This window comes from Lygodium microphyllum, chromosome 4, assembly GCF_053477565.2.
Source record: "Lygodium microphyllum isolate KBCC chromosome 4, Lygodium_microphyllum_v1.1.10, whole genome shotgun sequence".
NCBI classification, from domain to species: domain Eukaryota; kingdom Viridiplantae; phylum Streptophyta; class Polypodiopsida; order Schizaeales; family Lygodiaceae; genus Lygodium; species Lygodium microphyllum.
The window spans coordinates 175,349,277-175,366,878 of record NC_141138.1 but is presented as its reverse complement, the minus strand read 5'-3'; the positions used below and the strand labels follow the sequence as shown (position 1 = coordinate 175,366,878).

General features: G+C 41.1%; 1 protein-coding gene across 3 annotated transcripts; it reads left to right on the top strand.

The window, feature by feature from the left end:
• The first annotated feature begins 6,857 nt into the window (after window positions 1-6,857).
• Window positions 6,858-17,037, top strand: LOC148037937 (SNARE-like superfamily protein). Of its 3 annotated transcripts, none has more exons than XM_087676969.1 (5): window positions 6,858-7,048; window positions 7,119-7,215; window positions 10,561-10,639; window positions 10,772-10,853; window positions 11,663-11,893. In XM_087676969.1, exons 1-5 carry the CDS (start codon window positions 7,016-7,018, stop codon window positions 11,759-11,761), a joined length of 390 nt encoding a protein of 129 aa, XP_087533095.1. In that variant the 5' UTR covers window positions 6,858-7,015; the 3' UTR covers window positions 11,762-11,893. The 3 variants fall into 3 exon arrangements, with proteins under 3 accessions (XP_087533095.1, XP_087533094.1, XP_087533093.1); XM_087676968.1 differs by lacking the exon at window positions 11,663-11,893 and adding an exon at window positions 16,813-17,037 and having other exon boundaries at window positions 6,859-7,048; XM_087676967.1 differs by lacking the exon at window positions 11,663-11,893 and adding an exon at window positions 16,801-17,037 and having other exon boundaries at window positions 6,870-7,048.
• The last annotated feature ends 565 nt before the right edge of the window (window positions 17,038-17,602 follow it).

Sequence of the window (17,602 nt, the reverse complement as noted above, 5' to 3'; positions counted from 1 at the left end):
ACCCAATTCAGGAAAGATAAGAGTCTAAGTTGGGGTTTTGGCACGCTCCGAATGTGATGGTGATATCGGATTTTCCAAATTCTAATGACAGAATAACTTGCAACAGATTTCAGGTATGAGACAACATGTATTTGTATGCCTATGCTTGTTTGGGCATGACTACATAACCGGTTTGATTCCTATTGCATCCCGATTGATTGGGGGATTGAAGCTACATGTAATGCTATGATTTTGGCCTAATTGTGGGGCTGGAAATTCACAGTTTATAATAGTAAATGCATGTTGAATACTCTTGGACTGAAGCTATCTTTCATGCTTTGACATATGCCTATTGGTTCTGGGTGTATGTCTTGGGTTATGCTATGATGTATTGATCATCGAGGGATGATTTTGAGCTTGTCATTAAATCCGGATGTTTTTGGAAGCTTGAGGTAATTTCAGCCCGCACTTATTGACATCGGTGTATGCTTGATAGTGGTCAGTGCTTTGACAGTTATATGCTCTTTGGATACATGCTTACCCGATGCCTACGGCTTGATGCATTTGTCTTGGCACAGTGTACCATGTATCTGTTGAGATTTAGTACTCTGTGAAGGCTTGGCTTGGATTCTCATTTTCTATTCCATAATTTTGTATTGGATGTCACTTTGGTTGTCAGAGATCTTTATTGGGATGTATGTCTTGCTCATGGATGCTACCTACAATCACTCTGTAGCCGTCGTGCTCTTGGGATGCTATTGAGGCATTGTCTTGGTTACCTGTCTTTGGTACTTTGACTTGGTTTGATTGAGCTGTTGAGCTCATTTATCCGCCTTTTGTGCTAGTGGGAGCATCTTGTATGCTTGACTGACATTGAGTAGGAGGTTTATTCTATTTGAGCATTTTGCAGATATTTGAGACTTTGGGCTCTCTTACACTTAAATGTTGCATGGTTCATGCACTAATATCTTGGAGTTGCTTTTGACCTGAGCTTGGGCTTTGCACTCTTGTGAGCATACACCTACTGGTGTTAGGTCTTGCCAGTGTTATGTATACTTTGCCCTATTGTCCAAGGGGTATGCCTACTTCACTGATGGATGCTTTAGTGACATGTTTGGGTGTTTGCTCAGGGTCTTGATAACTGTTTGGTGCTGATTTATGCTCGTTTATGGCTGGTTATGTCTTGGTTGTCATTTATTGACTTAGTGCAGTGATTTGGTGAGAAATTGACTCTCACAGTACCTTGCTGTCATTTATTACAACAATCATATAACTCCGAACCGAGATGGATTTTTCATGCTGAAATATTCTGAAATGATGTACTTTCACTAGTACTTGGTGGGCAGTAGCTTTGGTTACACTTCTCTCGTCATTTTTCTCGATTTTGGTAAATTTTTGGTCATTTTCTGCAGTAAACAGCAAGTAGTTTTGAACAGTCTACAGTCTTTCAGCCTACATTATGGCAAGTTCGTCCACTGATCATGCTATTTTCAACATCACTAAGCTTGATGGTACGAATTACTCTTATTGGAAGAGCCAGATTTGGCAAGTATTGGTGTAGAAATTGCAGATCAAACCATTGAGGTTCAGCGGGGCAGCCGCCTGCAACTATGCCAGATGAGGAATGGTTTGAGCTTGATGACTTATGCAAGTCCACTATTGTATTATCTCTCACAGAACAGGTTCATTACAATGTATTTGAGGAAGAACAGAGTGCATGGCAGTTCTGGGATAAAATCAAGAATCTCTATGACAAGAAAAGTCCAGCGAATTAGATGTATTGGCTGAAGCAGCTTATGGATCTGCGCCGCATGAAGGAGAATGTGACCATGTCTGCTCACTTGAGCTAGTTCCATGCTATACTCAAGAACTTGACTTCGCAGGATATCACTTTTGCAGAGGATATCACTCCTCTTTTCTTGTTTGGTACCCTTAATGAGTCATGGAATGTATTTTGCACTGCATTATGTGCCTCTGCCTTAAAATTATCTGATGTTGAGAGTGCTCTTCTATAAGAAGAGGTTAACTGTAAGAATTTGGATGCCTCTCGTGTGTCACATGCTATGACAGTTAGAGGCAGGAATGATGGATATGGAAAGCATGGCAGTGGCAGTGGCCGTGGACGGGATTCTCACAAATCTCGGTCCAAGTCTCGTGGGAAGTCACGTAGCAAATCCCATGGCAGGAATGAAGATGTTACTTGTCACCATTGTGGGAAAAAGGGCCATATTAGGCCACAATGCCATGAACTGCACAATGAAAAGTGCAAAGATAAGGGGAAAGACAAAGTGCAGGATAAGTCTTCTGATCGCAACATAGTGCCTGCAAAGTCTAGTGTTAAAATTGAAGAGATCAATGTTATGCAGCCTAAGGATGTTGATGATGATGATTATATCCTTACAGCTTCTTCTAGTGCTTCGCAGATGACAAAGATACACTCTATGTATACACAGTGTTGGCTCTTGGACTCAGGTGTGTCCTTTCATGTGACACCTTGTTGAGAGTGGTTTCATTCATATTGTACCGTTTCGGGTTCTGTGCAATCCCAAATCAATGCAAAAAGGCAAAATTGTAGGTTGCTGCTATTAGTAGAAAATGCACTAAAATCATTGCTAAAATTGGCTGAAAGAGTGGATTTTACCAAGAGAAGCACCTATCCACCAAATATGACCAAGATAACATTAAATAGTAAGCATTACCCTCAGAGAAGTGCTCAAAATTTACAGATTTCAGCTTGTTGTAATAAATGACAGATTTCAATAATGAGAGCTAACTCTGCTAGAAGCAGATCCCAAGTCAATCATATACTGCCAAGACCATAACCAACATCATGTGGGCATAACATAGGCATATGACAGTCAATAAGCATGAATCCAACACCCAAACATGTCATGAAATATATGCTAGTGAGTAGGCACACCCCCTAGTCAACGGAGCAAAGTGTGCCTGCCACTACCAAGACTTGACACAAGTAGGTGTCAGCTCACAAGGAAAGGGACCCAAGTCAAAGAGTCAGCTTATAAGCATCAGAAGGAACCAAGACATATGAACCATGCATCATCCCAAAGGGTAAGAGATCCCAAATAGTCTCAAAAGCTCAAATAGCATAGACCGCCTACTCAATGTCTGTCAAGCATCCAAAGACGCTCCCACTGGCACAAAAGCCGTAAATATCAAGCAACAAAGCTCGAACAAAGCATGTACAAGCACCAATGACAAGTGTCCAAGATCAAGCATCAATGATATATCCTAAACATGTAGGCGGTAGAGCATCCATATATAACATCCATAGACATCAAGTACATCCCAAAATAAACTCTGGCAAGCCAATAAATAGCCCAAGTAATCTTTGGGAGTCCAAAGTTAAGCCAAGACAAAGCTCTAGTAGCAAGCGGCTCTAAACAATGTAATTAGCATGCATAGGTGACATAACCTGTAATGGCGGTTAAGGCGGTCAAGCATAGAACAAAGCATGCCATAAGTGCATCAAAGACGGAGCATCCAAATGCTTTCCAAAGTCAAGCTCAAGCTCAATCAATGATCTGGATTGTAAGCCAAGCTCAAAGTGGATCCCCAAATGTCAATACATCACTGTGTATGCCCGAAACATAGTCCAAACAGCATAGGCATAACCAAGCATGAGTTAAATAGCTTCAGCCCACTTTATTACAGCAGCAATTCACTGTGCAAAACTGAATATTTCAGCATCAAAATCAGCTCCAAAATGGTGGCAAATCAGTAGGCATATATCCCCGAATCAATAGGCATCAACCAAGACCAACTGAGTATCAAATAGCAATGCCGGGCAAGCATAAACATCAAATGTCACTATAGCACTGTTATAAACTGCCTATGGACTGTTATGACAGTCCCAAAACAGTGCCAAATCAATCTCGAATCAATGTTAGTGCTGAAACCTTCAATGTCAAGCATCAAAGCATGTTCATATGCTCGAAATGGAGCCTTTGCAAGTGCCCAATGCCTGGGAAGCTAGAGATGAGGAACACCAAATTGTAGTTGCTGGAAACAGGCTAAAAAATTGGTGCAACCCGATCTAGGGTTACTGCAATGCCATGTGGCCTATATGGCAAGTGTGGGGGATAGGGTAGGCACCAATGAAGCCTAGGAAGAGGCCTCAACAAGCCACCATGAAGGAGGAGCAAGATATGAGCTCCATGAACCTTGGGTATGGTTGCCTTGTTGCTTGCACCCTGTGGATTGAATAAAACCCAGTAAAGAATGAAGCAATACCTTTGTGCAAATGCCATGAGGGTGCCTCAATGGGCCCGAAGGAAGCTTGGGAAGCCGAGGAGTGACAGGAGCTCAAGGGAGTTAGCTATGGTTGCCGGGATGCAGACCCAATGCGAGTAGGGAGTCAAGGGAAGCTGAGAATGTTACAAGCCAAGCTCAAGAGTCGGGAAGCAAAGCTCTGATACTAGTTAATCTCTAGGTATTCCAAACATTTGGGGTTATGCTTTTTCTTCCTCCTTTTTAGTTGTGTGGCAACATGCAATATCCCAAACATAGGAACTCCTCAAATTCATTAAGACACAAACAATAGCACATAGAAGGAAACTGAGAGCCACTAAATATGTGTGTTGGTCGATCAAGGGGATGTTGCGGCATAGGACAAGATCCTCAAAACTTGACAAATAGAACTTCTAGTCAATTTGGGGGATGTTGCGACAAAGGATAAGTCACTTAAAACTAAATTAGCACTAAAACAAGGGGAATGAGGTAGAAACTGAAAGAATTCTACTTTGCACCAAGACTTATGGGTTGGGAAAATGGATAGAAAGTCTAAGGAGATGTTCCATTCCATTCAAAAGAAAAAGGAAAGAGAACTTCTCCCACTTTTGATGGATGACTCAAGCAATTGAGCTGAGAGTCCCCAACAATATCTCATCCTTGTCCATAACTACTATGCAAGCATCTTCAACTAGACCCAAACACAAAGTGATTAGAATACTAATGCCTGGGGAGATAAAATAGCTAGAGCCTACCTAAAGTAGTCCCAACCTCCATAGTTGCCTTGCTCAACCATGACTTATCTCCAATTGAAATTATTGACACTATTGATGAACTAAAGAAAGGTAAGACTGCTAGGCTTCATGGTCTACCAAATGAATTCTTCCAAGAATTCAAGGAATTTCTCATTCACCCTTTACTTATTGTATGGAAAGAATCCCTTAGCTATGGTGCCCTTCCCCACTGCATTAATGCAAGGGTCATTAAACTAACCCACAAAAGGGGTGAGAAAAGAAAGTTGAGCAATTAGCACTCGATCACTTATCTCACATCAACCTACAAAATATTCATTAAATCCCTAACCAGAAGGATTACGAGACACTTGGACCAATGGATTCATAGGGAACAAAAAGGCTTTATCAAGGGTAGATTCTTTCTAGATGCCATAATAGCTCTATATGGGAAGGAATTGACTATGCCCATGAACTGCAAGATTTCATCTTCTCGAATATAAACTTTGACAAAGCCTATAACCGGTTTGAATGGGATTTTCTATTCCAAGCATTGCATGACATGGGCTTTGGGAAATAGTTTATCAAGTTTGTCACCACCTTATTTGGGAACGCCTCCTCAAGAGTCTCAGGCAATTGAGTCCTAAGACCAACCTTTCCTTCTTAGGAAGTCCATTAGGCAAGGCTTTCCTCTAGCACCCCTTCTTTCTGCAATTGCAAAAAGGATGCCCTAGGTTGGCTCGTCCAATGAGATGTTGGCAAACGGTCCTTGAAAGGTATCTCCCTATCTAATGGTGATAAACGAAGGGTCCTCAACTAGCTTGCAAATGATATCAATAGCACTATTAAGATTGAGGTGTTGGGGGTAAAGGCGCCTCCGCCTAGCCGCTCGTGTATTACTACACTAACAGTACCCACCACTGCACACTGCAGGTGGTGGGTGCCCATCACAGTCACTTATTCTTTATTCTTTTAGTGACAGTTTGAATAAAGGAAGGCCCGGCCACACATTGTGGTTGTTGGAGTTCCCATTTCTTGTCTCTCTCTTTCTTACTCTTGCTCTCCTGCCATAGCTCTCACGTGCAAACTTTGATCCTTCAAAGGGCAAACATTTGGTCCTCCCTTAACAATTTCCATTGCCCTACAATTCTAGTAGGCGACTTCAATATGGTAGAAAGCCCTTTGGATAGGTACCTCAAGAAAGGTCAAATAGTCTCAGGACTCTTGGATGATAACCAAATCTACCCATAGCTATATGGACATAGACTCTAAAAGGTTCTTCACTTCGTCTAACAAACAAAGAGGAGACTCCGTACGTAAGGCAAAACTAGATTGGGGTTACATATCCGAGGTCTACTGAGAGGTTGAGTCGTACTAGGGCCCGGGGATGTCAGTTGGATTCCAAATATAACTGATTTTTACCCCAATGTCCTACCTAGAGGAGTTAGCATGGATTTAAGATATAGATGAAGATACATGGGAATGTTAGGTAACTCTACTCAGACTGGCACTTTAGTAGGCTTGGGACCATTTGGGCTAAAGTCAGCCAACCATTTGAATAGGGTGAGGGGAGAATTTCAGACCATCCATTGGCCATGGCCAAAAAATGCACCAACTTTTCAAAGACTCACCTTTCCCCTCTTCATTATTAAATCACCTTTGAAAAAAACCCCTCTTTATTTCCTTAATACAAACCTCTCCTCCTTGAGCCTATGTGGGTTGCCTCCTTAGTTCTAGAGTCACTCGAACAGACCTTTAAATAATAAATAGTAAAGAAAAAATAAGAAAGGTTTTACACATAAACCACGATGCATTGTCTCACCTTCTCATCGTTAAATGTACCCGATTTATGAGACTTTACCTCTTTTGGGTACATTTAGCCCAGTGAGACACTCTTTCTAAAAGTGCGCTTACCTCGTGAAGTCTTGGCCATGCGAAACCTACTTTAAGATATAAAAGATTTTACGTTCATTTGAAGGTCACTGGCTCTTTAGACTTTTCAACAAACAACACACAAAAGGCCGAGATCGCAGTCCCAGGGGGTTTGTGGATCAAGCATGATCGTGTGCGTTGCAGTTGTGGGGCAGCAGGTAAGCATCAGATTACTAGTGATTTCTGCACGGCTCATGGCCCTTGAACTCTAATATCGTGATTCATCAGAACAATCCGCTATACATTCAAAGCTTCACGGATGGAGACGATGAACTCAAGTTCCACTACATCATCCACTGCTCCTTGGATGTAATCGACGAGAAAGGTAGTTTCTCCTCTTCAGGTTACTATGCGCGAATCGTTCTTCAGCCATCCAGATTAGCAGTGCCATCCACTCATCAAAACACTGTTCTAAATAAGCAGTTGGTTCTGGGACTTGCGTACATGGATTCTGGCATGTTGACTTATTTTTCTCATGCTGGTCCAAAATCATGAGGCACTTTGTGTTGGTGTACGATCCTTGTGCTTCCAAAAGCTTAGCTTCTGAGTGTCAAGGATGGAGTGCCATGCAGGTAGATCTGCATTAATTGTATGGCTGATTCTCGTTTATCTGCATGCGAAGAGCATTTATTGACATTAGATAGTATCTTTATCAAGTCTGTTTTAGCCGTATGCATGAAAGGACAAGACTTGGCACTGTTGACACCCAGCGCTTTGGAGGAAAGCAAAGATGTGTGCAGGAGGACGTTGACATTGACAGCGATAGGGTGTATCCTGATCAACTCATAAAAGCTTCAGTAGTCAGACCACTGCATGTTCGAATAACTAGATGGACCTGTTGTAATGACACAGAGATGATGAGAGTGATAATCTTGTCGTCCACCTTATATTAGAGTTTGAAAATCAACATTTGACGTCTTCAAGTCATGCCAGCATAGTGTCCCTACTTTAAGCCTCTTAAAGAGCTAGTAGGCATAATTCTCTCATATTTGAACACTTAATCCTAGTAGCTATTTGTGATGTGGATCTCCTCCTCTTGAGGGCTCCATTCAAGAAGGGGGACTTCACATTTGTTCATTGGCCATCACTTACAGGCAGTCTTGTAAAAGTGTTAGTCACTCCCATAGCAATATTTGCAAAGTTCACATTGGGCTTTTGGGCAGATCCCTTGGCAAAAAGCTTGGCCTTGTGCTTGTTCAAGGTTCCACTTGTCTATAAATGTCAAATATCTTAGTGTATAATGTCATCGAGGCATATCCAATCGCCATTTGGGATTGGAGCATCCATGGTTTATGTGTTTGTCCTCCCATGCAATTAGGAGTTGCTTTGTGTGTTTATGTGTGTGTGATAGTGTATTATGTCTTTAATGCATATCCTATCACTGTCTAGGATTAGAGAGTCCATGGTGTATATGTTTGTGCCCCCATACAATGAGGAGGTGCTTTTGTTCGTGCTTTATGCCAACGTATGATCGATCTATACATGTACTCGTCCTCTTACATTGCATTACATCTTTCTATTGGTGCTCACTTTGGCTAGGCTCGTTTCTTTGCGAGGACTACTTGGTGACTCACTTTGAGGTAACTCTTGTAACTTTGCTTTCATATAGGGCAATGTCTGGATTTCTCTTTTTTATGGTTTTCATTCTTTCGTTACTAACTTTAGCATGATTGTAGTAATGCTACTCCATGCGTGTGCGGCCCTCCCTCCCTCCCTCCCCAAAACCACATGAAAAAAGATTGGGGGGGGGGGGGGGGGGGGGGGGGGGGGGAGAATCCCTCCACAAGAGGAGCATGGCAATCACTTGCAGATGTACCTACAGTTGTTATAGGAGAATCAATTTTTCTTAAATAGGAAGAAGTGTGAGTTCTACATGATGTCGTTCTCTTATTTGGGGCACATTATCTCAGCAGAGGTGATTTTAATGGATCTTGAGAACAGAAAGACAATCATGGAGTAGCATTGTCCTAAAGATGCATTGAAGGTGCGTTTGTTCTTGGGATTGATAGTGTTCTCTAGCAAGTTTGTGGAGCACTATGCACAAGTGACATTGCCACAAGGCCGGTGTTCTAGTGGACACGGATATTGGAGATGGACCAAGCTCTCAAGAAATTGAAGGCTATCTAGTCTACTCTTTAGGTGTTGTGTTGAGATTTGTAAATTTCAATGAATCTTTTATGGTGATTTGTGATGCAAATGGATATGGTGTTGAAGCAATGGTACAACAATGCAGCCATCCCGTGGCTTATGAAAGTTGAAAACTCTAGGCAAAAAAGTTAGGTTACTCCAGTTATAGTACATAATTCGTGGCCATTTTACATGCCTTAAAGAAGTGGAGTGTCGTGGGGATGTGTATTTTTAATGCTTATTTGTGGCATTATTAAGTTGTGCACATGTGAGGTCACATGGAGTAAAACATCATTGGCCACGTCCAATGCCTGCAAAAGTGTCCATTTGATGTATCCAATTTAGATTGGAGCATAAAGCTAGATTTCTCAGTCAATTCCATATACACATCTGCACCTTGATACCTTGGTATCATGTGCCAAATTTCATGACTGGAGAGAATGAAAGGGAAAACTACCCCCAACCATCTGTCCATGGCAGAGAGGCAACACAACAACATGGTCAGGGACCTGATCGTGATGGTAGCATGTTGTGTGCAGTTGGACAGCAGGTTGCATGTGCAGCAGGGCAGCAGGTCACGTGTGCAGTGGACCAGCGATTGGGTAGTTTGATGGCTGCTTTGGTGATTCGGCAAAACTTTAATTGCCACATTAAAATAAGTAGGCTGTTTTATTTTGGGACATATATACTACTCTTGAGCAGTTTAAACACGGAGTCTATTTAAAGACAAGCCAGTGTCATTGGATCCTCGTTGAATTGTAGATTGTGCCTTGGATTGTAATAGCAGAGATCATGATCTGGATTGATGGTGGTCTACTCTGGCAAGTCTATGTCAAGATTGTGAGTGCTAGACTATTTGAGCATAGAGCATGAGCTTTGCCGAGCGTGAATACCAGTGTTCATGGGTGTGAGACACTGAGTGAAGGCTGATTGTAACTGATCATGTGCATTGCAGATATGCATGTAAGAGAGTAGTCTTACAGAGCCAACTTTAGGGTTGCCTCCAAATCGCTCTAGTATTTTCTTCTTATCCTATTTTCTAGTTTGTGGCATGTGGTGATGCTTTCCTGCCACCATCCTTGATAATGTTTGTGCCAGATAATAGTGGCTTATTTTATGAATTGGTGATGGGTGTTTTGCTAAAGATAACATGTCCTTCAATTGAGGTTGGTGCTAGAACCAGGCTTGAACTCCCAATTCTTGATGTGTAAGAACATTGTTAAGCTTTTTCAGTGCTAACCTTGTTTCTTTTAGCTTATGATTGGTGCATTTATGTTGGCTTGACAGTTATTTTCTTTCTTTATTGAGTCGTCAAGTATTCAGCCTAAAATCTTGGTTGCAACATCAGCTTGTCATGCAAGCCTGGTGTAATATTCTTACTAAAATTGCATTCTTCAGCTGATTATTGTGAATAGGGTATTTCTAGTGATGTGTGGAATATTAGTTCAAGGCAAGAGATAAGTTGATAAAGCAGGGTGCACCTTTTTGTGAAATATCTTGGTGCTTTAAGATGTTATTTATATTTGTTGTTTGTTTTGAACAGTTAATAATCCAAAGAAATCAGGTGCAAGTTTAAATGAGACCTTTTTGGGTCTTTTATATCCAACAGAAGACTACAAAGTGTGAGTCCTTGGATTTCCTTTTCATTTGAATATTACGATTTTCCAGGTTACATTATGTTTGTAGGAGACAATAACCCAACCTTTTGTTGCATTCATGATGGCTACACCCTTAATGTAGATTATATGTTGCAGATATGGGTACATGTCAAACACAAAGGTGAAGTTTCTTCTTGTAACAACAGATCAAGATGTGAAAGATGCAGATGTTAGAAGTGTAAGAATCTTATAAACCACATTGTCACATTAAGAAGGGTTATTATCTATGCTCAATGACATTGCCTTTCTTTATGAAATGGTTGCTTAATTGGCTGGGTTTCCCTAGGTCCTGGTGCATCTCTTCTTACATTCACATTAGGTGTGTGCGCTACTGATACAGGGGCCTTGGAAACTGTTGATATTATTATCCCCATGTGGATGCATGCACGTGCACACACACACACACATGCATCCACCCACCCACTGATGCACTAACCCATCCCCCCACCCATGTGTGCTATAGGAGCAACAGTGAACATAGTGAGTTGTTACATGACATGCATAGTCAATATGCCTCTATAGTTGTTTATATGAGGCTTTTTCTATCCACCACATTAGAAAGGATTGCTTTCCCATGTGAACCTTCTTATTGCTTGGAGTGTGGGTACTTGCACTGTAGGGTTGGGCTGTGTGTCAGTTCAGTCACATTTAGCACATCACATTCTTGCTTCTCACACTCATCTTGTACTGTGTGTATATTGTATGCTAAGGTTAGTTTAGAATTAGCGATATAGAGCAGCCTGCCTTCCCAAGAATACACAAAACAAGAAAATTCAAACCCATGCAACACATACAATCTCTAATCACTAAAATTTCCGACCTAGATTCTATTATCAAATCTTCTTGACCAACTTAGGTACCGAATATTGTTATTGACATAACAGGAAAACACCAAAAACACCGAAAACATTTTATTTCAGATGACACAAACAAGATGATGGGAAGGATGAGGACCAATAGTCCTTGTATATTTTTAAATGTTGACAGGAACTGGACGGCATCATGGAGATGCTGTATCTGCACAAGAACCACATCATTGAGCTTGTCCATGGAAGCACCACTGACAAGATCCATAGGTGGCTGTGAAATGGATTACATTAAAAATCAGCCTCTTTTCAAGAATGCGATGATCACCCTATTATGTCAAAACAATGTGGGGGACTAGCCTTTTTGAAGTCTGTTTTAACATAATTGCTTTAATACTCACTGCTTTCAAATGATTTTATTGGGGGGTGGGGGGGAGGGGCAAATTAATGAATAGAGCTCTTGACTCTCTCCAAATGCAACAAGGTTAGAGACCACATGGCACGAACCTAGAGATTGATTATCGGCTCCTTGGAGGGGTGGTTTTTCCTGTTGACCAGATGATCATTGTCATGTCATGTACAGAGGTTGAAATACAAGTGAGTCCCTGGAATAGGCAGGTTGGCAAACTTGGAAAGGTCAAAGGTGTGGAGGATGGCCTCAGCCTTGCCCTTCAAAGGGAATAGTTTGTCTGGTTGAGTTTTTGGGAATGGAAAAGGTTCAGAAGGATGGATACTTGTACAGATGGTGCCAAAAGAAAGGTAAGGGATGTTCTTGGGGAGGGAACAAGGAATAGAAGTAGGCTGCCTATCCTGATGTTCCGGCATCTTCAAATTTGCTGAAGATGCTTTGAAGGGATGATGGTCTGCTAGTCATGAGCTCTTATTTGGATGTCGCCGAAGAAGCTTCCATGTGAAAAGTCACCATCAGGTTCGAAAAGGGAGGAGGAAAACACAACCATAGCAGTAGAGCATCTTGTAAACAAGCAAACTTGGCTCTAATGCCCTGTTAGTGCATGTGCACAGGGGGAAACACAAGTGTGAGGAGAGAGAGGGCAAAGAAAGGAGAATGAAACCTGAATCCACATCAGAAAATGAAGGATTCTGTACAATGGACTGAGCTCTTGCATGTGTGTCTGAAGGACAGGGCAGCGAGGTGTTGGACAGGATAGCAAGATGAAAGAAACTGCAAACAGCAGGAAGGAAAGGGAAAATGATGAAGAGGAAGACTAGGAAGTGATAGAGGATGCCCAACTATCCAAAAATTAATAGGAGCAAAGTGCACTACTGTTCTGGCCATGAACGCTGGTCCGACCAGTGTAAGAAATATGGTTGAATGGATTAAATGCCATGTAGAATACTTACAAAAAGTACTAGACACCTTCATAATCTTGGGGCTGAATGGTGCTAGGCTTGGCTGAACATAGATGCACAAACATGATTGAAACAAATATTTCTAGAGCTTCAGATGTCCTTGTTTGTCTTTGATTGAGGCGCACAACTAGGAGATGGGCACACAACAAGGACATGTGTAAACACGATTGCTAACTCAAAGATAATTGTGCAAGAGGCTCCTTTAGTATTCGTATTCGACCATAAAGATTATGATTTTTATTTGAGGTGATTCAAAGAAGAGGCTGCTAGAGTAATTGTGGAAGGTTTCAGCCTTAAACATTTCACCTTTGAGATGTTTCTTTTCATCATTATATGTCTATGTGAGAGTGCGCAACAAAAGAGGAAACATGAACACAGAGAGAGAAGGGAAGAGAAAGACTGCAATGAAAGAAGAGAATAGAAGCAGAAAATCTACACTGAACTGAATGGAAACTGAATAGAGAAGAGATCTGATCAGTCCTTGTACACAGCCCAAGGTGTTAGTGAGGGCATTAGATCAGGGTGATGATGGATGGCAGCACTGGAAGACAGAGAAGAGTACCCATATGTCAGTGTGCTGAAACCTGCAAAAGGCTGAACCTGTGAATCATTTGCCAAGTATGGAGGTTGGCTATAGCAAAAATCTGCCAAATCTGGCTGACTTGCTCTTGAAGGCCATAAATGTGCTGGCTGGCTGCACAACATGAATAAAATGATCAGGAAAATGCCAATCGCCATAATAAATGCTGGTCATCCCATTTTGGCCAATGTGAATGTAGTCTGGACCCACTGAAAAAGAAATGCATTGAGCTGGAAAATAACCAGCCAATGTGAACATTTGTAAATCTGACAAAGATCTTGCAACAAATCTCGTCGAGGAGTCACTTGACTTGAAGAATTGTTGGCTAGAAGCCAAGGCCTCTTTGAAGCTGATGAAGAAGGCTCCATCTTAAGGATGTGAAGGAACACGGTCTTGTCTAATAGCACGTATACAAGTAAGGAGAGCTCAAATGTTTTAGCTTCATCCTTTGCTCCCAGACGAAGGTGAAGGTATTTCTTCCAACACTTCTCCTCGAGACAAGTGTCCTTCCCACACTATAGGTATTTAGACTTCTCTGAATTTGTGTTAGAGCTCGAGGAAGACTTCGAATATTTATTCTGCTTCTTCTTGTTGCCCCCTCTTGAACTTGCAGTAAAAGCCTTAGTAAGGTTGAATCCACTAGTACCAATCTCCTTGAGTCACATTTGTGCTCCAAAACAAGCGGAGCTAGTTCTTTCCAGAGAAGAGTCTCCTGAACCCTAGAGGTAAGCAAGCTAGTGTAGAAGTTTGCAGAGATCATACGTGGGAGAGGGAGATGGCAATTGAGTAATGAGAATCATCGCTATGTCCTCCGATGAGATCATCATGTTGAGGAATGCAAGCTCATCTCACATATACTCCATCTTGTTGGTGTAATCTTACGTAGAAAAGGAATCATCAATAGAAAGCATTTGGAGTTTCTTCTCTATGCCCATACAGTGGACAAATGTCTTCTCATGGTATAGAAAAGAGAGCTTTGTCCACACCTCCCTTATGGTTTGAAGATCGCACGCATGCACAAGGACAAAATTGTGTAGACTCATAAAGAGTGAAAATTTGTGCTTGAGAATTGAGCTAATCCTAAGGGGCTGCTTGGTCCATTGTAGAACCAATGTGCGGATGCTCCACTGGATAGGGTATCGAGGTAGCAATAAAGTCCCATGAGTCGAAGGTATCAAGGATACTCAACTTTACAAGACCAAAGAGAGTAGTTCGCACCATCAAGTTGATCTTCTTTGGGGAGAAGAACGAAGCATGGGCACTTGAATAGAAGGAGCCATCACATCTATATGAGGACTTGTAGTATGGGTCATGTGAGAAAGATGTAGAGAATCGAAGGGGAGAAGGGAGATTTGATCTTCTTGATCTATAAGATCTATCAAAGTGGGAACAAGGCTCTCAATGTCAATCTTTGCAATACTTTTGACTATTGTGACCACCTATTGGTGGAAGACTGAATGGGCTTTGCATCTGAATCGTCAAACGTGTCAAACTAGTAGTCCATAACTCTTCAAAAGCACTTGCAAGCACACCCAACAAATTCACGTTTTGGTGTCGAGATACCCAAATGAAGGATAAATTAGCTACACCTTGCAAAAGGAAGTTGTAGTTGCCTTGCACACTTTATAGAAGGCTCGAACAATGTAGAAAATTTGCGTTCTTTTGATAGATTTGCTCCAAAGAGCAAGTTGAGTATGGTCTCTTTGTAGAACCTTGGAGTTCTCACCTTGTAGAACCTTGAGAAAGATTGCAATGAAAGAAGAGAATGGAAGGAGAAAATATGCACAAAATTGAATGAAAGTTGAATCGCATTGTACCTACCAACATGTCACCTTAGGTGGAAGAGCACTATGTAACAAGTGTCTATTATGATATGTCACAAGCTTCATCCATTTATAGCCTTTAAAGGTACTACTTTGTTATTAATAGAGGTATATCATATTCTTGCTTTTATAATGGGTTTTCTTATAGGGCATTCCCCTTGGACTCAAGAATTGGTATCAAAGCCTTTAGTGTAGGTATGTGAATTTTTGAAAGCTAGACATATTAGTTTCTTTGTCTTAGTAAAAAGTAGGAGATCATGTCCTCTCTCTCTCAAGTCATTGTGCACCCAATCTATCACCTACCTCATTGATAATTTCTCGTGCCCTCTCTTGTTTTGCTTATGAATACTCCTTGTTTACTTAGGGACATGCTTAGACTTTTCCCTCAATGGATAGTCCCCTTCTCTTTACCCCCCCCAACAACAACAAGAACATTGCGCTGCCTTTCCCACTTGCATCATTTGTGCCCGTACTAATACGCTCAAAATGTCTTCATTGTCTCTTTGAGCATGGCACACACAAGCCATCACCCTAAATAGTTATGTACAGCTATCGTTTGACCATTGAGTCAATTGCCACACACAAGTCTTGATTGCCATGTTGATTTTTTGGTGTTCTCTTCTTCACCCTAAGGCCATTGTGATGCTCTAACCATGCTCATCCTTGGTGGCTCTGCTAGCAACATGATAGAGAAGGGCTAGTTAAGCCAAGTCACGTGTTTTTGGCATGTCTCTAGTGGCCACATCCCTACTTTTTTCTCTCCCTTGCCTATTGACTCCATGTGGCTCAAGCCACACATGGAAGCTCTTAGAACCTATTCACACATTCTCACATATACCCATAAGCACTTGTTCACAACACTCGTTATTCACTTCCACTAGCACACTATCCCTTGTAAGTAAAGGTTTCTTATATACTTTTTTTCCCATCACCTTTTCTTGTCTTTTAAAAGGAGTTGTAAGACTAGAATCTAGTTTGATGGGAATGGATTTCATACTTGGCAAGCAAAGCTCTAGGGATACCTCATGAAGAAGAGATATTGGTGCATAATTTCAATTGTGTGAGCACATGCACTTAAAGCCTTGGGTGAAGTGCCATTGACTTCCAACTTGTAATGAGAAAATCCTTGCATGTTAGTCTCTACATTGGGTTGGCCTTTGGCATATCTAGAGGACATGAATGCTTTTATATTCGATTTAGCTAACGTTCATGATCACAATGACCATGTTCGGGGGTGGTGGTTATTGCAAGTGGTTCAATGGCTTTTGTTTGTATGTCCATACGATGGTTGCCTGATGAATGGGTATAGATTGTTCCATTGCCATTCTACTTCATGAAATGGTTTTTTTTAATAATAGCCTTGATATTAAATTGTTTCCTAGCTAACTTTAGTTGGTATGCTAGAAGTTTCTTTGTACATTCCTTGTTTTTATATTTATCAATACCACATGCACGTGCGTCCACAAAGAGAGAGAGAGAGAGAGAGAGAGAGAGAGAGAGAGAGAGAGAGAGAGAGAGAGATTCTCATTATGAAATGTAAAATAGTTTTTTAGGCAGTTTCATGCAGCCTATGTTGATGCAGTTTCAAACCCTTTCCATGTTCCTGGAAAAAGGATTATTTCACATGCATTTGTAGGAAGAGTAAGTAGCATTGTGAAGTCGTTTGGGAACACAACAATCTAATGTAACGCATGCCCCTCTTAAGGTTGTGATAGAAAATGTCAGATGCCATTTGGAATTTTTTTTTTGCAAATATACCAAGTAACTTCATGAATGTGTATCCTTCTCCTTGTTTTTATGATGAACATTGCAACTGTTCGTAAATTCTTAAATCAAACTTGCAAGTATTCTTAAGGTTTTGAGTCATAATGGTAGGCTTCAACAAAAAATCTAGGATGCTCTAAAAACTATGTAGGATTTCAAATTGGTTGACTTATCATGATGTGAAAATAGGTTTTTAGGCAGTTTCATGTAGCCCATGTTGATGCACTTTCAAACCTTTTCTACATTCTTGGAAAATGGAGAACCTTTTTACTTGCATTTGTACTAAGGGCAAGCAACATTGGAAAGTGATTTGGAAACACATCAATCTAATTTAAGACATGCCCCACTAAATCTTTGATAAGAAATGTATCATATCATTTAATTATTCTTTTGTGAGCATGCCAACCAACCTCACGAATGGGTACCCTTATTCTCATGGCTATCAAGACGAACATTGTAAGTTTATGCAATATTTACATGAAAGTTGCAAACATGCTTTAAAGTTTGAGACAATGTTAGGCTTTCATTAAAAATTGAGCATGCAAATATTTGTTCAACCTTTGGCGGCTTTCATCAAAAGCTT

What these genes read in the sequence shown, in the direction of transcription:
- LOC148037937 (XM_087676967.1), top strand. Translation starts at nt 7,016, where the DNA reads ATGATCGTGTGCGTTGCAGTTGTGGGGCAGCAG. An exon ending in GGATGTAATCGACGAGAAAG is followed by an intron (nt 7,216 to 10,560) that starts GTAGTTTCTCCT and finishes TGTTTTGAACAG; the next exon opens with TTAATAATCCAAAGAAATCA. An exon ending in CCAACAGAAGACTACAAAGT is followed by an intron (nt 10,640 to 10,771) that starts GTGAGTCCTTGG and finishes TATATGTTGCAG; the next exon opens with ATATGGGTACATGTCAAACA.